The sequence below is a fragment of the Heliconius melpomene genome, chromosome 5 (assembly GCF_056956725.1).
Source record: "Heliconius melpomene rosina isolate 202511_hmr_F chromosome 5, ASM5695672v1, whole genome shotgun sequence".
NCBI classification, from domain to species: Eukaryota; Metazoa; Arthropoda; class Insecta; order Lepidoptera; family Nymphalidae; genus Heliconius; species Heliconius melpomene.
In genome coordinates, this window is record NC_140393.1 from 9,262,313 (window position 1) to 9,287,055 (window position 24,743).

General features: G+C 36.4%; 1 protein-coding gene across 1 annotated transcript in view; it reads left to right on the forward strand.

Moving 5' to 3' along the window:
- LOC146539265 (potassium voltage-gated channel protein Shaw-like) overlaps positions 1 to 24,743 on the forward strand; it is a 129,997-nt gene that overhangs the window by 48,002 nt on the left and 57,252 nt on the right. The window contains exon 4 of the mRNA XM_085185465.1: positions 12,898 to 13,077. Within this exon, the coding sequence (XP_085041591.1) occupies positions 12,898 to 13,077 (180 nt within the window). The remainder of the gene's footprint in view (positions 1 to 12,897; positions 13,078 to 24,743) is intronic.

The window sequence follows — 24,743 nt, forward strand, 5'->3', positions numbered from 1 at the left end:
CGACGTAAAGTTCCGCCGGTCAACAATGCCACCAAAATTTTGCAGAAAATGGAGAACAAAATGTCTTAACACTAGGATGAAAAATATTGATTTGGGAATTATTGAAATAAAACAACTTCGCGTTTACAGTCAGTGCTACTGTCCTACTATCTTATTTAACATTTATGTTTAGTTATAATCAAACATAAACATATTTTTTCAATTCAAATCAGTGGTTCCTGAGATATGTGCATTCTACCAAACATACTGTTCAGCTCTATAATCTATATATACATATATGTATAAAAGGACTTGTCCTCACTGACTGAGGTAAGACGCACGCACAGCCGTAACCGCTGATGGTAGAAACGTGGAATTTGGACAGATGTTTACTTTCGTAATTAGGACATCCACTAAGAAGGGATTTTGAAAAATGTTAACCCTAAAGGGATGAAATACGGGTGGAAATTTTGTATGGAAAAAAATTTAAATCGGCACCGATTTTTATAAAATTTGAAATTCACACTCTTAAAAATCAAAAATATTTCATTGAACACATGTTTCGTGGTTTAATTTAATTCGTCCCCTAGGGGTGCAAATAAGGGGTTGAAAGTTCGAATGGAAAAATCTCTAAATCGCCACTGATTTTTATAAGATTTGAAATTGAGACTCTTAAAAATATTTCATTGACCATGTGTTTCATGGTTTATTAGAATTTACCACTAAGAGTGCAAATAAGCAGGCGAAGCGGCGCGCGTCCCCTAGTATTTATATAGTAGTATAGATGTATGCATTACAAATCCCAAAACGCAATCCGTATCACAAATAGAACTGTAATAAAAACGTTTTATATAAAAAATAATCTATAGACAATCACGATGATCCATCAAAAACTTGAAAGCGAGTCGATTTCGATTTGTTACGGAAATATTGTTATTACGGTTTAGTTTTGTTTGTATTACACTTTTTTTTTGTTTAGAAATCACTTATTTTTTGGTACCTATATAGGAATATTAGCTCCAATGCCTCCAGAATTCGGCGGAAAGTTGAGAAATATTCTTCATTGGAACGGAGCGACATAGCACTAGGTTCCCATGTTCCTTCTGCTTACCCTGTTAGTGCAGGATAAAAGTATAGTGCAGGAAAAAGGCAAGCTGGTAGTAGGTTAGTGTTGTGTTTAGGGACACGTCAATGAGACACGACAGCTCAACGCAGACTGGTTTATTACTCACTACAGATTTAAGATACAGAACAGTTAGATACTCCGTTCCCCACTTATTATCTAATTTCCGCTTTGCCTTGTGACAAGAGCAATAAAATGAAAACATTACATAATTTATTTCCCCGAGTAGGAGTCGAAACTACAATCGTCACGCTTACAGTCACATTCTTGTGTTACTGCATCAAGACGACCTCAAAAAATTTACTTCACGCTGCAGGCAAAGAGAGCTTAGTGGTAAGACACTCCGCTCCTCAAAAATTTACTATCACCGATTAAACTTTATTTCAAAATCGATAAAGGAATAAATAACTATAAGAAATAAAAAAGGCGAGACGTACGGATAGATTGAAATAAAAATAATCCACACACAGACAGTTGAGTCATAAATATTTTATGTGTAAATAATGTATAACGCAACTTACGGTACGTCAGTATGTGTATCTATTTTTTTCCATACAATTTTTATGACTTTGAAAGATTACGAAATATTTATTTTATAGTTATTTCTTGTTAGTAGCAGTTTTCTATTACTTTTACGTTTTCGTGCTCGTGAATATCGTAGTTTAGGGGTTCGAATACTATTGAGGGTAAAATTATATACGTACTATCATATAGTTTGTAATCTGGTACTTAATTTCTTTTGTTTAGCATCACGCTGTATACAGCACATAGCATGATAGAAAAAAGAAAATGAAAATATTAAATATTTCATGGAGTGGAAATCGAACCCTCAACATAGCACGCATTTCGGCACGACAGTCTCTATCATTTTTCAATTTTCACAATACACTGCTATATAAGATAAATTGGTTTATTCTTCAAAATTGACTTACTTTAGAAACAGTGTTTAGAAACGTAATCTAACGCTGCACTTTATCATAAACCAGAGAAGTCTACCTAGATGCAATACCTATCTATCTCTAAGTAACTAACTAGGTTTTGAGCCTACAGTCCTTGTTTATTTTATAAACCTACATTTTTCTACTTATAGGCAGAGACGATATATAGAAACGATCAAAGGAGCTCATCGTATATTCCACATAAACATTTCCAGTGCAATTGTCAGTACATCTTATACGAGCGCCCGGAGTATTCTTGCACGAAAGTTGCAAAAGATACCAAAACTTGCTTTTACAATAAAAACACTATATCAGTGTATAAAGAGAAAATGAAATATGTATACGCGACGGTTGTAGATTCGATTTCCACTCGGGGTGAAGAATTATTTTTAATATTTTTACTCTGCCGCTAAACAAACTCTCGAAAATTGGACAGAAAATTAATAACAGGGACACAATTCTGCCTGCTATGTGCGGGATACGGCGTGAAACTAAGTTTCTGTACATTTGGAATACATATTATAGTTGGGGCATAGAGAATTGGGCACTGAAAAAAAAGTTTTAAACATTAATCAAAAACCAATTTAATTTAACAAAAATATTCCAGATACGAAAACGAAATTCCTATCTCTATCTCTGTAGTAAGAATGATATCTACACAATACGTTGTTTACGAGCACCGTATTATTCTGAAACGGACCATCACAATGGAAACTGGATGTTTTATAGCCTACAATAATGATAGGAGTCCAAAGTTGTAAACATTATTGCTATATCAGTAGTGCCAGCTTTAAAAATACTGAAATTTGATTATTTTTTAGTATATTTTTCTTTTGGCGCTGTAGTAAACGAAGGGCGGCGTTGAGTTTCGCTACACAACTTGCAATGCCTTAAAAATTCAGCGGAAATTGTTTAAATAGAAACGTTCTTTTGAGAAACGGAGTATCTCAGCACTACGTTCTGAAGATTCCCTCTGCCTAACCTGATAAGTGCGGGGTACAGGGTGAAGTTAAAAAAATAAACTAGGAAAGTATATTTATATAAGGACAGTTTTATTTTATCATAGAAAGAGGTGACAAGTAACGAATGTTATTACACTGATTATATATAGCGGCCATTAGAGAAATGTATGAGATAAATAGACTAATTTTTATATGCCAAGTTACTTTACTGCACTTTTTGTATTTTTAAAAGTTATAAAATAAAAATTCTTAAAAAAATAGATACCTTCAGTTAAGAATGCTGTGGATTCGACCCCAGTCGTTCTCGTAAAGCGATTTTAATTTGGCAATGGTTTCTTCTTCCACTTTGAACTTACTTCCTCCTAATTTAGGTATTAAAATGCATGCCCAATGTACCAAGAGTGTAATTATCCCTCTCTTGCATATGAAATTGAACTGATTCCAATCTCATATTAAAGGTCTAACATCATTTCTAAACTCAATTATTATTCATGCCTAGATCGGCTATCTAATTAGATTTGATAGAGATCATTCAAATCATGTCATGTTATTAAATTTGTAAGTATACTTTAAATATAATATTTTAGTGTATCTATGGCATCGTATCTCCTAAACAAATGGGGCAATGGAAACAATAATGAAAATAAATGTAAGATATGAACTCCAAATAAGTACTTTTACGCATTAAATTAAAAATTCTATATCTCAAATTCACACTTTAAACTTCAATTCTCATATTTTCGCGATTTGATATTTAAAACATTTTGGAATTACTAGTGTCTGAGCTTTCCGAAGAACTACTCCTTGCTTTAAGATAACGCTAATCCGATCCCCATTCAAGACAGACAGATGGACTGACTATAAAATGATCTTTTAAGGATTCCTTTTTTCCTTAAAAAGATAAAACCTAAAAAAATATTTAACATACAACACTTATCAGAATTAAAATAAAATGTATTTGGACTCTAACATCACTTTAGCTAACTCAATAGAGTTTATTCTACCTACACGTAAAATATTAATATTTAAATATACTCTAAAAGCTTATACGGTTATACAAATTTCTATGAAAGCCTTTACGTTTAAACCTATTAGGGAAATTCATAATCGACTCAACATTTCATTGTTCTACCGCTGTAGTGTATATTCAAAGGACATTAATTGTACTTCAAACAACTTGATATTCTAAATTATAGCTTTTCCCTTTTTCCTGCATTGCTGGGTAGTCAGAAGGAACCTAGTATAAAACGTTTTGGTCTCCATTTTCCCCCCATTTTTTGAGATATAGCGTGTTGAGTAGCGGAACTCTACGTCGCGTTTTTGCTGTTACCGAAGCAAGGAAATGAAAATAATCCTTTCTTATTCGTTTAATATCGTTCGTTTAAATTTCTACGCTTTATAATATAGTTATACAATTCCTGGCGTTAAATTCCGCCACTCAACACAATCCCAATATCAGGGTGAAGCTTGCATCAATAATGACGAAGAATATACCTAATATTCTCCGTATTTATGATAAAAATATTAATGAACAAAAATATCTTTACTAATTCAATAACCGTGACATCACCGTGACGCAGCTGGGTCACGTCGAGCCTACGCTACGTGATGTTTATACATTGTTTGTCGGTACATATTTCGTTTGTTATATATTATTCATTATGTAGGTATATGTTTCTCTGGAATGAACAGAGGCTTGGTGGCGCAGAGGCAACTTCTCAGAGGTCATTATTTTCTCTCATCTCTCCACATTTAAAAGTAAAGGCAGAAGGAATTGATGTCAAAGACATTCTGTCCTTTACTATACTTCGAAAATTCAACACCGTTTTTTCTTCTTACCAAATTTAGGAAAGAAAAATGACTCATTGAGTCACAATTGTTCAATTTATGGGTAGTTTAGGAAAGCAAACACAAAAAGGACTAAAAAGGTAATCTAATAAATTATAAGCAAAAAATCATTTTTAGAAAAAGCTTTTATTTAAACGCTTTAAAAAGGAGAAAATAAAATTTGTCTTTTAAATTTTAACTATCAACTCATAACCTCATTGTACACAATTTATATGATCATAAAAGCTTGTCGCGTTAATCAATATTTCATTAAATTGAAACTTAGCAGATTTTACATAATTAAATTAGCACTAGTTTAGTTACACAAGTAAATCACGCGACAAGCTTTTATGATCATATAAATTGTGTACAGTGAGGTTATGAGTTGATAGTTAAAATTTAAAAGACAAATTTTATTTTCTCCTTTTTAAAGCGTTTAAATAAAAGCTTTTTCTAAAAATGATTTTTTGCTTATAATTTATTTTTTACTTTTTAGTTACCACTGGCTAGGTTTCTCACACTAGAGACATATACCACGATTCCTCTTCTATGGTTAGGAATGCTCTTGGCGACACTAGACCCTTCCCGATTACAGTGGGGGTTCACCAGGGCTCGACTCTTAGTCCGTTCTTATTCAATGTAGTGCAGCCTCCATGGCTGATGATGTATGCTGACGACATAGCACTCATTGACGAGAACCGACTGACGCTGGAGCGTAAAGTGAACCTCTGGAAGGGTACGCTTGAGAACCGCGGTCTTAAACTAAATGTGTCGAAGACCGAGTACATGGCCTGCGGGAGCCCGGACTCGAGCACGATCCTTATAGGTCCTGAGCCAGCCGTTAAGTCAGAAAAGTTCAGGTACCTTGGATCCGTTATGCACGAGTCTGGAGGCATCGATCACGATGTCCATGGCCGGATAATGCTGCCTGGGCCAAATGGCGGGAGGTCACTGGTGTGGTCTGTGACCGAAGAAAACCGCCAAGCTCAAGGGACTGATATACAAGAGCATCATACGACCGGTTCTTTTATACGGCAGCGAATGTTGGCCAGCACTATCTCGGCACACTCAGGAGCTTCACGTCACGGAAATGAAGATGCTGAGGTGGATGTGCGGCGTAACGCGGTCTGACCGCATACGCAACACATTCGTTCGAGGTAGTCTTGGGGTCCGTGACGTAGCAGATAAGCTTCAAGAGCGCCGCCTGAGATGATATGGCCACGTTACGCGCCGGTCTAAGAACTAAGTCGGATGCAAGTGCCTTGCTATATCAGTTCCTGGAGTGAGACCTCCTGGACGCCCAAGGAAGCGCTGGTTGGATGTCGTGATGCCGGATATGAGAGCCAATGGTCTAACCACTGAGGACGCTAAAGACCGCGCAAAGTGGAGTAGGTTGAGTAGGAAGGCAGACCCTGGCAATAGCCGGGATTAATGCCAAGAGGATTCTTCCTCCTGGCATTTCAACCTTCAACCTTCTGGTTTCTCACACTAGATGTCATATTATTTTTCTAATTATTCTCGGCAAGCTCTTTCATTTGATACCCATATTGCAGATGTGCATAAATAATAACTATTCCGCCATCTTAGATGTTCCGCTATATTGGATTTAGAAAAATGTCACATTTTTCGAGTTACTCTCAACGAGCCCTTTCAATAGATATTCATATTGTACAAGTACACTAAAATTTCCTATTTGGCTATCTTGGATGGTCCGCCATATTGGATTTAGAATGACGTTAGATTATTTTTCGAGTTGCTCTCAATGAGCGCTTTCATTTGATATCCATATTGCAGAATTGCAAAAATAATAACTATTCGTACATCTTGGATGGTCCCCCATATTGGATTTAGAATGACGTCACATTATTTCCCAAGTTGCTCTCAAGAAGCCCTTTCATTTGATACCCATATTATAGAAGTGCATTAAATATAACTATTCCGCCATCTTGGATGGTCCGCTTTATTAGATTTAGAATGACGTCACATCATTTTTCAAGTTGCTCTCAAGAAGCCCTTTCATTTGATACCCGTAATATACAAGTGCATCAAAAATAACTATTCTGTTACTTTGGATGGTTCGCCATATTGGATTTAGAATGACGTTACACTATTTTTCCAGTTACTCTCAACAAGCCCTTTCATTTGATACCCATATTATAGAAGTTCATGAAATATAACTATTCCGCCATCCTGGATGGTCCGCCATATTGTATTTAGAATGAAGTCACAAACCTTATCGTGCATTGTCATCCAAACCAATCGTGTATACAAAATTTCAGCTCAATCGTACGAACATACCTTTCATTATATGAAAGCACAAAAAACTTGAATCGTGTCAATTCTATTGGATTTCAAGTGATGTCACATTATTTTTCTAATTGTTCTCGGCAAGATCTTTCATTTGATACCCATATTGCAGAAGTGCATAAATAATAACTATTCCGCCATCTTAGATGTTCCGCCATATTGGATTTGGTATAACGTCACATTATTTTTAGAGTTACGGTCAACGACCCATTTCATTTAATATCTATATTGTAGAAGTAGACCAAATAGATACTCGGCTATCTTCGATATCCTCCTTATGGGATTTAGAGTGACATCACATTATTTTTCGAGTTGCTCTCAACGAGTCCTTTCATTTGATACCCATATTGTAGAAGTACATTAAAAATAACAATTCCGCCATCTTGCATGGTCCGCCATATTACATTTAGAGTGACGTCACATATTTTATCGTGCATTGTCATCCAAAGTAAACGTGTATACAAAATTTCAGCTCAATCGGTTGACGATATCTACTTCAAAATTGAGCTCTAAGATTTCACCCGAACCCACATACATACATTGCAAGTTAAATAAAAGCTTTTAAAAAAGAAATAATTCGTAATATTTGTTCCCATATTCTTCTAGAAAAGTTATCTTTTCTAGATTTATCTTATGATAAGAAAGAAAAATAGTATAAATTAGCTGTCGCAAGCCCCACATAGTTTATTACCATATTAGCCAAACTTGTCATACCATCTGTTGCTTTAGGCTGTAGTATGGTGTAAGTTACAAGGAGTTTTATGGCCTTTTTTACATCTTTCATGTTTAGTTGTCTAGAGATTAGTCTTTAGTTATTACACTCTCTTCTTTAACTTATTAACTATTTAAATAATAATTAAATAACACCCAATATTTTCTAATTTTTTTATAGTTGTGATACAAACAAATTAATTATATGATATATTTCACGTTAAATGGTGAAATTCAACGTCGTACTCTATAAATCAGAGTATCTATCGAAAGACCTTGCGTGGATATCGAAGCCAGGACCGTCACTTCTACAGTTAAGCGTCCCTTACCATGACAGCCTCTTGTAACTTGACCACACCACGAAACTGATCTGGCCAGCGGAGCTTTACGAGTCCATAAAATGATTTTATGCTTCAACAATCAAAGGGGTGGAGTTTGTTGACGCTCTTCAATAAATTAGCTAAGTTCGTTTTAATTTAAAATTATTTTGGGGATGTATTTAAGGGATGACATCACAATTTTGTTTATGCAAGCTATTAAAAAAAAATATTTCGTTTCTTCTTTTATGATATATTAATATTATTTACTATAAAAATATTATTTACTTCTGAATTCCATTTCTATTGTGAAAAACAAATTATCAAAATATACATTATATTATCATTGAAAACAATTTCAGCAATATAGACACATTAGAGAAATATAAAAGGAAACAAAAAAGTTATAGAATCCGAAAAATATGGGTCAGTTTTTGTAAATAAACTTTTGTTGGGCTTACCACAATCAAACATAGAGGGGAAGTCTAATTGAATAAAAGCATTTTCTTGTCCGTTCTTATGAGTTATGGTTACTAAGGAAAACATGTAGTTAAAAATAGTTAGTCCGTTAGTTAGTGATATCGAATTAGGGGTCGTGAGTTCGATACTCATCGAGGACAAATATTTGTAGTATAAACATAGCGAGTATATTTGTATATCAAGGTTATTTTTTGCTTGAGAGAATGAAGTGTCTTAACTCTTAACCCTGGGTTCTCTCTGCCTAGCCTGCTATGCTAAATATTTATTATTTTAAAGTTACAAAGTAAAAGCACAGTAAAATATTTTTATATTTAAATCGTATAAAATGTATCAAGTTGACACGATAAAGTATCTTGAATAAGATGGATATACAATTTGGAAGTCCAGGTCCCAAGTTTTAATAGCACTGTCGTGGTCTAAGAGAACGTTTTATCATTCATATTGTGTGCGTTTGTTGAGAAAATTTACATATACATATAGTTATGCTAAAACCTATACATTAGGGTAATATTCTTCGAAGGTATGTTTTATATATGTATGTCTAATTCTTTTTCCAGGAGTATAGTCCGTGGCCGTAGTTTGTCTAATTGGGCTATATCCTGGATTATAATCCAGCCTTACGGCCTTTAACATTTAAATCATTGAGTGAACAAATATATTTATTTTTTCTATGGTTGGAATTTATTTTATAAGGACATTTCCTTTCCAATTAAATCGAAATTATTTAGTAAAATTAATTACTTAAAATATTATATACGCGTCAACCAGTTGTGGCTCAGGGTCACACGCGGGACACGCGATAAGTTGTGGGTACGATTCTTGCTTGAGGAAATCAATTATTTAATATTTTCATTTCTTCGGCGGAAAGTGGAAAACAGAGTGTCTTAACACTAGGCATCCTTTGCCTATCTTGCTACATGCGAGTTACAGCCTGAAGCTAAAAAAATATTTTTTTCATCTGTTAAAAATGGCACATCACGTGCTGGTCATAAAATGTAGGGTTCTCAGAAAAATATTAAACGCATTATACGATTGTGAATCGTTTCTAAAATTCTATTATCTATATATATAAAAGGACTTGTCCTCACTGACTGAGGTAAGACGCACGCACAGCCTTAACCGCTGATGGTAGAAACGTTAAATTTGGACAAAAGTTTACTTTTGTAATCTGGACATCCACTAAGAAGAGATTTTGAAAAATTTTAACCCTAAAGGGGTGAAATAGGGGTTCAAAGTTTGTATGGAAAAAAATTTTAATCGGCACCGATTTTTATAAAATTTGAAATTTAGATTTTTAAAAGTATTTAATTGAACACGTGTTTCATCGTTTTCTAGAATTCACCCCCTAAGGGTGCAAATAAGGGGTTGAAAGTTTGTATAGGTTTTTTTTAAATCGTCACCAATTTTCATAAAATTTGAAATTCAGACTTAAAAATATTTCATTGAACACACATGTGTTCAATGAAATATTTTTAAGTCTGAAATATTTTTAAGTATGAAACATTTCATGGGTTATTAGAATTCACCCTTAAATAGGCAAGCGAAGCTGCGCGCGTCCGCTAGTACTCATATATTTTTGTAGCTTCACGCTGCATTCATGCCCATAGTAGGGCAGAGAAGGAACCTAATGTTAAATTCCCCACTTTCCGTCGAATTTCGAACCACGTTTCGCCTTGTTATCAGAGCAAATAAATGAACAATTCGTTTCTTTGAGCGGGAATCGAATCCACGACCGTCTCATTTAATTCGTAAACAAACCGCGGACTAGCAGTAGTATGTTAAAACACCGCATAACCGACTGAACCGAAATGCTTATCCAGTGTAAACCAATTCAATTTATTTAAAGCCAAATTCAATAAAATTGCTAATGATATTCCAATCTCTCAAAGCCCTGTTTAGACTGGACTCGTAACTAAAGTGCCGCATAATCGATTTTCTAGATGAGCTGTTTTCGGTATAAAAAAACCTTCACGCTCTATCCCGCGTACAGTGGGCAATGCAGAGAGAACGTAAAGAAGAGGAAAATGGCAATATATTTTACAAGTCACATTTGTTCTCTAAAGTAAGTCCAATACTGCAGATAAAATTATATTAGCCGACATCTTTATATATGGAGGCTTATTGCGCAAAATCGTAACTTTATTTATAGTCTAAGCTGTCGTCAAACCGAAAGGGGAATACCAATATTGGTTGGAGATGTCACGGCTGGGTAGTTTTTTGTGTTTTTAAATATATATTTTTATTAATATTTATTATAAGTTATATTTGAGGGTAGTCTTGGACAAAGGGCTCAAATAGTGACTGTAAACGGGACTGTTTGTGTGTTCTATTTCTACTCGAAAAAATGAAATATTTAATTTTTTTTTTTCGGTCTGGTGTCGAGGCAAAGCGCGGCGTTGAGTTCTGCCACTCAACACACAATGCTTCCAGAATTCGGCGAAAAATAGGCACTGGAGTTTTTTGACATTCTTCTGCCGTGCCACTAAAAAATATTTTTTTTATATCAATTTTAAGAGCTAAAGTGTAACATCTCGTTCCTTTCTATGGAAATTGGATTCTAGTCTCTACCTCTCTTACACGCTAAATGTCAACTTTCTGACGTACGTCTGTACGTTGTCAGTTATATGTATTTTAAGTTCTAAACTAAATTCATATTGTATGAAAATTTTAAACAACCCTTCAAGACGTAGACTGGAAATTCCGTAATAAATTCACTACATTATGATAGATATGAAAACCTAATAGAATTTTAAGAGACGCTTAAGTGACAGACAAACAGACAGCTATTCTGTTAAATAACAAATAAGATTTAACTGTGTTGTGTGGATTTGCTTATGAAAACTAAAATAGAGGTTTTGTTAAGGCAGCGTCTTGCTATAAACGTAACGGTTGTAGGTTCAATTCCTGGAATGAATACATAGGAATGGATTATTTTCACTTTTTCGCATGCATGGTCACACAAATCGTGGCGGTGAGTTCTATCACTTAACTCGTAGTGTCTCTAAATTGGGCCAAAAATGGAGAATGGGGTGCCATAACTAGTGTTAAGGTTACCTATCCTAAGATATGCAGGATACATAGTGTAGCAAAAAAATAGTCTTTTTATTGTCATTTATTTTTAAAAAATAAAAACGCTCGTTTTCAATTACTGAAGCAGATTTTTACGATAAACATTTTTAAGTACATAAATTTGAAGTATTTCTCTCGAAGTTTAAGGTAAGCGATTTTTGATGAGGTGATTACTAAAGTTTAGAAATTTCTTTTCTAAGTAAAAAAAAATATTCTTATATAGTATGAGAATTAGGGTCTAAAATTATTTTTAGGGTTCCGTACCAAAAGGGTAAATAGGACTTTTTTAATATTTGTATCTTTACTCCTATGCTCAGTTGGTTTGGGCACGTCGAACGAATGAGTGATGAAAGAATGGCAAAAAAGATTTATGATGGCAAATGAGGAAGGCCACGAGGAAGGATGAGGAGCCCTGGAGGGCATGTATGGAGAGGTTGATGATAGAGGACGAGGCGAAAGAGGTATGTATAGCTAAATAAAACATTTACATATACATAAATATTATGTTAATGCACTACCGCTCATTTTTCCCAGCAACCAGCATCAAAATGCATATTCCCTATTTCCATTTGAATATTAGAATTTAAAATGTTTCCCTCAATAGGCAATCGTGTGACGGTAATGAAGTTAGTTTTGCTTGACGTTAACTGAATCGGGTAATACTAGTTATATTTTATGTTTTTGCTCGACTGGTTTTTGTACTGATCCACCTCGATGTAAGATGAACTTTTTTATAGCTTCCCGCTGAATCCTGTACATAATAAAGATGTCAGAGGGAACCTGGGATCACAGTGCTAAGACGGGTTGTTCTCATTAAGATTTCCGTTCGCCTCTTTCCACCGAAAAGGATAAGATAGACATATTAACAGTATTTTAAAATATATAATACAATTGTTGAAAGTGGAAAATGGAGTATCATAGGTACTAAATTATTTCTTGAAGATCTGTGTCTTGTATTTAGCAGGATAGGCAAAACCCACAATTACTACTTTTGCACCTAATTTTCGAAACATTTTGTGGTAAGTGGTGGAACTCACCTCTACGTTTTATCTGCATACCAAAGTGAACAATTGAAAAATACATTTCTTTAATTGAGGCTCCTTATCATTTTTACAGTAATAAAAGATGTAGGTATTTAGTAATGTCCGAAAAACCGATTAATTAAAAAAAACACGTCTCCACAGAACACCCTGGCAATTTTGGACAAATTGGACATCGATAGTGAGAAACCGTCGGAGGAAGAAATCGCGAGGCTCTTCGGCTATGAAGAAGCTTACCTCGCTGGGGAGCTGGGCGTGTGGCAACGCTTCAAGCCCAAAATTTGGGCTCTGTTTGATGAACCCTCAAGTTCACCTACTGCAAAGGTTAGCTAAATGTTTATTTATTTAGACGTAGGTAGCTTTTTGACTTTTCTTACAAACTATGTAGGTTTCAAAATAACTTTGTCTCGAGACATATTTATTTCCAAATATAAGATATTAATTAAGAAAATTGTTCAACTAATAAACACATTATGCCTTTTTACTAAGTGGGATTTGAATCCAAAATTATATACTGTCAGCGAAATTTCAAATTTCAAAATCTCGTATTTACGTCTGTTCGTTGACTTTCAGTCACTGATTTTTTATATATACTCGTATATGTATATACATTTTATTTATTTATTTAATGTTTAAAGACATCCAGGTTAATATAGTTCGTGTATTTTCTATAACAAGTGCTTACAAAATCGTAAGTAACGTTGCCAAAATGACTGAAATCCACAGCCAACTCGTTTATAATACATGATGAGGCATTCTGCCAATTTTGCAGATGTTTTCTAACAGCTACTTAAGTTAAATGATAGTTGAAGTTTTACACAAATTCTGTTTCTTTCTCATAAAATATTAAACGACTTTTGTTAAAAAATATATATTTGTAGTTACACGCTCTATCCCGCATATAGCATGGTAGGTAATCTCACTAGAGTACCATAACACTTAGTGTTAAGACACTCCGCAACGGCACAGTGTCAGACTGTACACGCGACGGCTGTAAGTTTGATTTCCAGTCAAGGTCTCTATCACGCAATATCTCGAAAATGATAAAAAAAGCCTAAAGCTACCGCAATTACTATATTCTTGACCATTTTTAACCGACTTCTGTAAGAAAAGGAGGTTATTATAACAGTATTATGCTAACCAAAATTTGAACCCAGGACAAAATACTCTTAACATAACAACTATCCAATAAACTAAAAGTGCAATATCACTCGCAAAAGCAATTAGGAACTATAACATACTAGCGACCCCCTTGCGGCTTCGCCCGCTTTTACTACTGGATTATTCATATAATGTATGTTTGCAAAGCACTTAAGATAATGTGAAAATTAATTAAACCCTAATGCAACCCGTATTTTCGTAGTTTCAATAAGGATTTTCCAATTTTTTAGTAGGTACCGTAATTTTAAATCTGTGCTACTAATCTTTTCAAGTACTTATTAAAATATATTTAAATGACTATTTTTAAACGGAAGAAATTATAAACAAAAGCCTACCTACTAATAACTACTACAAAAAATATGAAACCAAATATATCGCGCTGAAATAATATATTCAACTCCAATTATCCAATACGTGCAAACGCATCTAAATCTTTGTTGCTATGCCTCTATAGCGGGCGGGTTTTTTTTTCGAGCTTGTGGTTAATGCTGAAGAGGGTTTTCTGTCCCTGATGAAAAGCAAGCACTACGTGGCTGCCTGTGAGGAAAATTAAATAGAATGCATTAGCCGGGAATCGAACCCGGGCCGCCCGCGTGGCAGGCGAGCATTCTACCACTGAACCACCGATGACTGCTCATGACGCGCTTGTATAAGCAAAACGTCGCGGGGCGGCAAGGATGTTTTGATATTGTAACAACTTCTAAAGTACTTATTAAAATGAAAAAACAGTAAAAGACAGTTTTGATCTACATTAAATGGCCAACGTAACTAATATACTTATTTATATGCTGAGAGTAAGGGATAAGTAAAACTTTAGTCGGCACAGCTGATGAGTCAACGGCGTGATGTGTCAACAATTAAATGCGTTTTTCTCTAAAACTATTCGCAATTTCGAAATAGTGTAAAAAGCAAATTTTATCTTCGTTTAACGTAGAAATTTAATAAAGTATTTTAAAGGATAAGGATTAATACCATTATGGAAAAATATCCCTCACAATAAAAAATATATTGAAATTACTATTTTTAGACAGAAATATGATCACTACACGTTATCCTTAAAAGATAAAAATATGCTCTCGCTGACTTTTTTGTAGATCTTATTAAGAGGAACAATACTCCAGTACATTATTTTCATGTAGTACTTACCATTAAAGCAGCGCATGCGCGAAAGTGTCTCAACGGGTAGGACTTTAGACACATTTATCGTATTTATGTTAATTTATATAAGAATGTACAAATAATAAACTATATATAAACCTTCCCTGAGAAATACTCGGCCTAATGGTGAAAACCGCATAAAAATCCGTTGGGTGGTTTAGAAGAAGAAGAGTTAGAAAGTTCAGACAGACACGAAAAGCGACTTTGTTTTATAAGATATAGGATATGAATTGTATTACGGACCATACAAATTGAGTCAATATTGAGAAACCGGTTGTACTCCCAACTCCTACATCCGTTCAACTGCAGTACTCGTATAGTGCAAATGGAGAACTTCGAACTTGGATTAAGTAATGCATTCTCGATTGTGGAAATTTTACCGCCTTACCAGATCCATTTTTTATATACTGTCTCCACTAAGGACATTTGTTTTTTTGAGCATCATGCTGTATCCCACACACAGCAGGGTAGGAAGACGAAACCTAGTGTTAAGACACTCCGTTCTCCATTTTCCGCAGTTTTCCACAATTCTGGTGGCAGAACGTAACACCGCGTTTGTATCATAGCCAATAAAAATGGAAATATTAAATATTCCATTTCCTCCAGTGGGAATCGATCCCACAACCACTCTTACAGTCACACTTTGTGCTGCGCCACGACTGGCCTCTGCATACTTCCCAGATATGATATAACAACAATTATTATTCCTGTTTATATTTCATCATAATTCAATCATCGTAATCTCACTGGAGCGCTCCAGCAACGCGTTAAATATTTACTTTGGCTTCAGATAACTGTGAACACGATACATGAGGAAGCTTTTGTACTTCGGATGTGACGTATGGGATATATAATCGAACTTTTCTTATCTTAACCCTTTATCCCGCATATAGCAGAGGCAGAAGAAAGCAAGTGTTAGGACTCTCTGTTCTCTCAGCACTGTTCGTTTTATGAGATATTGCGTGTTGAGAGGCGGAAAAGAAATTCTAGACAATTCGCGCATATTAATGTATCATAATTTGTAGGTTCGATCTCCACTTGGAGGAATGGTTTAATATCATATTTCAATTATTTTCATAATATTTAAAATGTAATATAATAGGAACCATGTAATTTGTTTCATTGGTTTCTTCTGCCTACCCTTCTTTGAGCGTGATAGACACGGGCGGGCTGAGTGTTCATGTTCTTTCTCTGATATGCGGGAAAAAACAAGGACTTTACAGCCAGCTACAAGCCATAATATAATAAGAATAATCATACATATACAAAAAAAATAGTATATTGTAAAATAAATATTGAAAAAATCACCTTTAGTCCTCATTCACCAGAGCGTGACTTGAAAAGCATCGCATAAATAATTCACAAAAAACCAATTCGGATTCTTGACTGCTCTCAGCTTGAATCGAAATCTTTGAAATCCAGCAAGCGTTTATAGTATTTCTTTTTTTTGTATGAACATGGAACAAGTGTAGTATATTTTAAAGGTATTTTTTTAAATAATTTTAAAGTATTTTTGCAATGGTTTAAATAAACTTGTTTTATTTTTGTGTGGGGAATATTATATTTTTTTTAGTTTCACTCTTCACTGACGCAATGGGAACGTATTGTTCTATTATTTCAATATTTCACTCCTCACATCACCGCCTAAATTTCGAAATATTGAGTGTTGATTGCCGGAACTTAACTCCGCGCTTAATGTTAGGAGGATTATTTTTTATAATTGCAATTTATATTTAAGCCTCACCTTTTATTTATTAATCGCATTTTTTAGATTCACTATATCGCAATAAACATCTTAATGTTTGCTTAATGCGAACAGACATAAAGTAAATAAATAAATTAATTAATAAAATTTTCGTTACTAATAAATATTTTAGAAACTATATAAACAATTTAAACATAAAGCAAAATACTTAAGTGAAAACCGAAACCTCGTTAAGTCCTTATTATTTGTTTTCAGCGACCCAATTATCGTATTAACGTCAAAATACCTTTTGTATTTTCGGTAGACTAATTGAATCTAAATGTAAATATAAAGGAATAGTTCTTTATATATAGTGACTGTAACGCTACGGTTGTAGGTTCGATCCCCACTCGAAGAAATTTATAAATATTTTTATATCTTCGCTCTGGTACCAATATTGAATAAAAAGATTACAGTAATTTCTATATCGGATATGCATATTCGTTCCACCACGAGTCACACCCAATGAATTCATTTGCAACCATTCATTCTGTATTGGCAATAGTGAATTATTCATTTCGTTAGTTTTTAGTTTGTTTTACTATTTGCATATATGCTAGTGTCCAAATTTAAAATAAACGATTGTTTTTTTCGGTCATCATGCTTCATCCCGCTTTTCGGCGTAGATGGACAACGTAGGGTTAAGACAGTTTTTTACTAATGTTCCTGAAGTGGGAAACAGAAGTGTCTTACTGGATCCCTGGGTTCCATCTCCCTACCCTGCTACGCATGGGATAGAGCGTGAAATTAAAAAAATATATAATAAAAAATAATTTGCTTTTTCTGTCTGGAAAAATCGCTTAAAACTCTTATATTCTATCTGGAAATTAATGTAAAAAATGAATTCCAGCTTAATAATTTACGCTAACCATAAAACATTAAGCTTTAATTTTTTCAATTGTCTCTTTACTTTAATAACTTAGTAAATGGATATTACAAATGGTGGAATTTGCATGGGAAATACGAAACACGAGCAGTTCCAACGTTCGCTAACTCGCTGTATAATTTAGTTCCCTAATATGTATGTAATTTAGTGTATATCGGTGCGCGGTGAGGGTTTCTTCGCACTGATGAAAATAAAATCGGCTACACGCTGTAGGGTAGGCAGAGGGAACGTAGTGTTACGATATTCCGTTCCCCACTTTATAATTTTAATGACAAAGTCGTATATACATTTGCAACTAAGCTTTCGGCCAATTAAATAAAATATTTATTTAAAATAGCAATTTTCACGAACAAAATGTTGTAAATTGCTATAAACTTTTTATTTATTACACTATTGAAATAAAAGAAAACACAAAATTGAGACTAGAATAAAACACTGAGATTAATGTTCGCAAACACACAAACAAAAAGACAAAAAAATAAAAAATATTTAATTTTTCACATACATATATTATGCTCCATATAAGTCTGTACATATACTAACTTGCATTTTTATTGTATATATAGATAAAACTTCAATTAAATAGTCAATTTACTGTCAATCTACTTCCAACCAGCAGTGCGCAAAAGGCCTTAAACACCTTGACCTAAAGACCTAGACTCAGCTCGTTCCAAGAGATTTATACTATTAAGAAAGACATGGAATTTCATTTCGGTTGAAACGCTAAATGTTCAAGTAACATTTGTTTGCACATTTCAGTTAAATTATTTAAACGAGGTAACTAATGTGGTAATAGTTTGTGATGGATGTAGGGAAATTGAAATAATATGAGACCAGTCCTGGCGTGGGGGCACAAGGTATGACTGTAAAATTAACTGCTTGTTTGGTCCATCCCCACTCGAGAAGATGAAATATTTATTTAAATTTATATTTCCGTATCTTCGCTCTGGTGTCGAGGCAAAGCGCGGCGTTGAGTTCTGCCACTCACGCAATGCCTCCACAATTCGACGGAAAGTAGGGAACGGAGTGACTTAACACTAGCTTTCCTTTGCCTGCTGTGTACGGGATGCAGCGTGAAGCTCAAAAAAAAAAAGATTATAGCTGTAGTTTCCTCTAAATTCATTCAAGTCAAAGGGAACCTAGTGGTAAGACGTTCTGTTTGCATTAATACACTTACATTTCCCATTTCCCGTTAAATTCTTGAGGTATTGCGTGTGAAGTGACGGAAATTAACACCGTGCTTTGGCTCGTTATCAGAACGAGGAAATGAAAATATTAAATATTTCATTCCGAGGGAATCGAACTTACAACCGTTGTGTTTGCAGTCTACGTAAGGCCTCACGTAAAAACATAGAAACAGTAAATTCAATGCAGGTACTCGCACTCGTAGTACTAGCAGTATATTTTAGCGAACATTCCTTTGTTGTTTTACAATACGTAAAATTTAAAAGCGCTATCTTCTACTACCTTGAGTTGCTCGCATGAGAAAAGAAACAATGGGAAGTAATTAGTATCTTTGTAAACTTACTGCTTATTACTTAAAATTTACAAGTATTTTTGTGTAGTTTAATTTTTGTTAAATATTTTTAACAACTTTAAATAAGTGTTTTTTTATATGCAGATAACTATTATGAAACGCTTCGTTTATAATATATTTTTTTAGTTTTCGTTTTAATTTCACGCTGTATCCCGTAATGTAGTGTAATTTCTCAAACTTGGACGGAAAGTGGAGAAAAAACCGCCTGAACACTAAGTTCTGCTATATTGATACATCATAAAGTTAAAAAAACTTATAAAAAAAGAATAAATATAAACAAGCCTGAAAATACCCTCTCGTTTCATATATCCCTGTAAAAACAAATATTTCACGTTCATTTATTTTCCAAAAATCTCATATATGTCCATTTCCAAGGTAAATCCAGAACAAGTGTCGGTAGCTTCTAATTTTCGTTGCATTCCAAAACCTACGTTTTGTTTGTCACAAAGCGCGGAGTGGCTTGGTTCTTTTTTTTGTAGCGACTATTCCGCTATTTCAAATTTTAGTACTGTGTAAGCACTATGGACGCATTATTTAGAATGTTACTTATATACTAAACTAGCGGTTCACTCGCGACTTCGCCCGCGTGAACTACGTTATTATTAATTTCTCTTTAATTCTTTAATTTCTCCATGAGTACCTACGTCCTATAAGTAACGTCCATACAAAATTTGAGACTCCTAGCATTAGTAGTAACGAAGTTTCATACAAATTTCATACAAAATACAAATTCAACCCCAAAAACAACCCCTAAAAAGTCGAATATTGCAAATTCCCGTCTTAGCGAGCACCTACGTCCTATAAATAACTCCTATGCAAAATTTCAGATTCCTAGCACTTGTAGTTTCTGAGATTTCGTGATGAGTGAGTGACCTTTCGATTTTATATATATAGATAGATAGTCACATTTTATATTCTTTTATAAAATTGCATATGGAAGGATAGGCAGAGGGAACTTGGGAACCTGTGTTGAGATACTCCGTTCCCATTAATACTCTCCTGTTTTTCACTTTCCGCTGAATCTTGGAGGTTCAACGCCGCGCGTTGCTGTCATTTCTGCTGTTACCAGAGGGAAGGGATGAAAATATTATTTTGTTTCATTGTTTGGGAATTAAACTGACAACCTGTCGCGCAGTACACAGACTTGCCTCGGGGGAAATGATTATATATAAAATTATTTTAATTTTTCTCTGGTAGATAACGTATGCCTTTGAGTTCTGCCACTCGGCATACAAAGTTTAGAAAATTTGACGAAAAGAGAGAAATGAAGTGTTATAACACTAGGATGCCTCTGAAAAGTTAATCTAAATAAGAAATATTTAAAATTCCCAATAGATTTCTTAAAACAGAGGTTTTCAAGGAATCTTCTTTATGTAAATTTCGTTTGTTTTTGTTCACTTAAGTGAAATGTTCGGCAATTAATCATTTCCAGCTCACCGGCGGTGGCGACAGTAACTTTGTAAAACTTGAAAAATACCTCTTTTTGAACATTGTTTTGTCTAAATTATCAATTTTCCATTAGATATTGACTAAGGGAAAGTCCTAAGTAGTTTTTATTACTTTTTTACTTGATGTATTTAATGTTTCCGTTTTTTTATTAAAATTCTTCCGTTCTCCACTTTCTGCCGAATTATTAAGGCATTGCATGTTGAATAGCGAAAATCAACGTTACATTACATTAAAAGTAGTATTCCCACAAGTAGAAATTGAACTCATAACCTCTTCTTCTTCCTGGCATTAATCCCGGCTATTACCAGGGTCTGCCTTCCTACTTACCCTACTCCACTTTGCACGATCTTTTGCATCCTCGGTGGTTAGACCATTGGCTCTCATGTCCTGCATCACGACATCCAACCAGCGCTTCCTTGGGCGTCCGGGAGGTCGCGCCCCAGGAACTAGTATAGCAAGGCACTTGCGTCCGACATAGTTCTTAGGCCGGCGCGTAACGTGGCCAAACCATCTCAAGCGACGCTCTTGGAGCTTATCCGCTACGTCACGGACCCCAAGACTACCTCGAATGAATGTGTTGCGTATGCGGTCAGACCGCGTTACGCCACACATCCACCTCAGCATCTTCATTTCCGTGACGTGAAGCTCCAGAGTGTGCCGAGATAGTGCTGGCCAACATTCGCTGCCGTATAAAAGAACCGGTCGGACGATGCTCTTGTATATCAGCCCCTTGAGCTTGGGCGGTATTCTGCGGTCGCAGACCACACCAGTGACCTCCCGCCATTTGGCCCAGGCAGCGCTTATCCGGCCATGGACATCGTGGTCGATGCCTCCAGACTCGTGCATAACGGATCCAAGGTACCTGAACTTCTCCGACTTAACGGCTGGCTCAGGACCTATAAGGATGGTGCTCGAGTCCCGGCTCCCGCAGGCCATGTACTCTGTCTTCGACACATTTAGTTTAAGACCGCCGTTCTCAAGCGTACCCTTCCAGAGGTTCACTTTACGCTCCAGCGTCAGTCGGTTCTCGGCAATGAGTGCTATGTCGTCGGCATACATCATCAGCCATGGAGGCTGGTCCTGGATGTGAGCCGAGACAGTATCAAGCACTACATTGAACAAGAACGGACTAAGAGCCGAGCCCTGGTGAACCCCCACTGTAATCGGGAAGGGTCTAGTGTCGCCAACAGCAGTCCTAACCATAGAAGCGGAATCGTGGTACATGCCTCTGATAATCTCAATATAGGCCTCAGGGATCCCTTTGGATCGCAATGCCCACCAGATACACTGACGAGGCACACAGTCAAAGGCCTTCTGCAGATCTAAAAAAGCCACGTGCAGAGCTCTCCTTTTTTCCCTGTATGCCTCCATCAAAGTTCTGAGGGCGAAAATGGCGTCCATGGTGCCCGATCCTGGCTGAAATCCATATTGAGACTCAGAGACAGTACACTCTCGGCGGAGCCTGAGGTCGATCATGCGCTCGAAGAGCTTCATGGTATGACTCATAAGCTTAATGCCCCTATAACTACCACAATCTTGAACACTGCCCCTTCCCTTGTAAATAGGGGTAATAAAGCTAAGCCGCCACTGATGCGGCATCTTACCAGTGTTCAAGATATGGTTAAAAAGGTCAGTAAGCATGAGCACACCAAGAGAGCCCAACGATTTCCACGCTTCGATCGGGATGTCGTCAGGTCCCACCGCTTTTCCGTTCCTCATGCGTCGAAGGCAATTACGTGTTTCGTCAAGGGTTATTGGGGCAATAAGTCCGAGGTTGGGCGGTGGGTCGTGATGAAGACTGCATGGGTGCTGAGTATTCAGCAACTCCTGGAAGTAGCTTCTCCATCTCTCCTTCACAGAGTCATGATTACAGAGCAGCGTGCCCTGGGAATCTCTGACGCAAAGACATTTTGCAATATCTTGCGTCACTTTATCCCGGGAACGTGCCAGTTTGTAAATGAGCTTCTGCCCCTCCACAGTTTCAAGTTTATCATACAATGGTGACAAACTCTCACTGCGGGCTCTGGCTACAGCTCTTTTACTGGCACGTTTAGCTACTGTGTACTCCAGTCTGTCTTCAGGAGAGTTGGATTCCTGCCACTTCTTAAAGGCAGCCTTTTTTTCACGAGTCGCCTCCTGGACCTCGTCATTCCACCACCATGTCTCCTTGTCGATGACACGTCCTCCCCTAGAAACACCAAGAACTCGCCTGCCTGCCGCAATGATTGCCGACTGAGCCCGATCCCAAGCGTCCTGAGCAGTCTCGGTGTTAGTCGAAAGATTATGACTTTTCACCTCTGCCAGGAAGTCGGTCTGCATCGGTCCATTCAGCAACCACCACTTGATCCGAGGCCTACGTTTCTCGGCTACTTTCTTCTTCGGAGTGACGTTAAAGTCCATGACAAGAAGACGATGTTGGGCTGTTAGGCTTTCGCCTGGAATGACCTTACAGTTAGTTACCCTGCCCATATGACACCGTCTGGTCAATAAGTAGTCTATTTGAGTTGAGTGGGACCCGCACTTATACGTGATAAGGTGTTGAGAATTCTTTTAGAAGAACGTATTCACGACGGCCAGATCAGACGCAATACAGGTTCTTAGAATGTTTTCTCCCTCTGCATTGCGAAGACCATGCCCAAAACCCCCGTGAACACGCTCATACGGTTCAGCAGCCCTACCGACGTGCCCGTTCAAGTCCCCCCCAACTAAGACCACTTCGGTACACGGCACAGCAAGTAGCACCCCTTCATACTGCTCCCAGAATGTCTCCTTTTCGGCCGCGCTACATCCCGCCTGGGGAGCATAGGCACTGATTAAGTTTGTGATGACGCCCTCAATCAGTACCCTCACTCGCATCAAGCGGTCGGAGCGACGGTCAACTTCAAGGAGCCCATTCTGAAGCTCTTCAGAAAGCACTACCGCTACACCGTTTCTACCCGAAGGTGACCCAGTGTATATAAGCCGGTAACCCTGTCCGATGTTACGGGACTTATTGCCCTTCCAGCGTGTTTCCTGGAGGAAGGCACACTGGACCCGACGTCTCATCAGTACATCTGCGAGTTCCCTGCATCGTCCGGTCAGAGAGCCAATATTCCACGTTGCAAAGCGGAGTTTCCTTCTGGGTACTAGCGTCTTTAGCCGTGCCCGTACATGACACGGTAGCCCTTGCCCACTTGTCGCAGGTGTAGGGCGATGTGCCTGCGCGTCGTTTTGCGGCGACGCCCTAGCCGTACCCAGTCTGTTGTTTTGTCGGTCCATATAAGTGGCGGTTGGCGGTTTTTAAATGGAGCGACTGCCTGCCTGAGAGGAAAATAGAGGGGTAGGATAGGTAGAAGGAGGGAGCTAAGGGAAGGAGGGGGGGAGTTAGGACACCATTCTTACGGACTGGATGAGGATGTAAGAGTGGCAGCTCGAGGATCCGGGGTCGCGTACCCGTATGCCCACAAACAAATATCGGACAGATATTAGTCAGGACATCCTCTGGATTAGGACATCCTCTGGATTAAGGACATCCTCTGGATTAGAAATTGAACTCATAACCGTCGCTCTTAAAGTCGCACGTTTATGCTATAAATAATGTTAGTAAAGTAAACTTGAAACTCACTAAACGCTACAAAAATCACATGAAGATGAAAATGTACGCTCAAATTGGGTTAAGCTAATAATTTCTTACTTAGGATTCCTTAAATTAAATAAACTTCCAACTGTTATTTAATTGAAACATTAAGCAAGATTCATCAAGGATGTTCTATTTCAAAAGAAATAAAATATTTATTTAATTTTTTCGGAATGAAATGAATATCGATATATTTAAACTTTGTGACTGGGACTCGAACCCACATCCCCTGTTATAGAATACAAGTTAACTAATACGTCTTTTGAATGTATCATAATATTATACATCATCATCCATAAAGAAAGAAGTTTATAAATAAATGTATTATTGGGGGGATATTAATGCGATCCAACAGAAAACAAAATAAAAAATATATCTTTATGTTTCTGCACGATAATAAAATTTTTAAATACAATTAAAAATTAAATACAATTTTTAA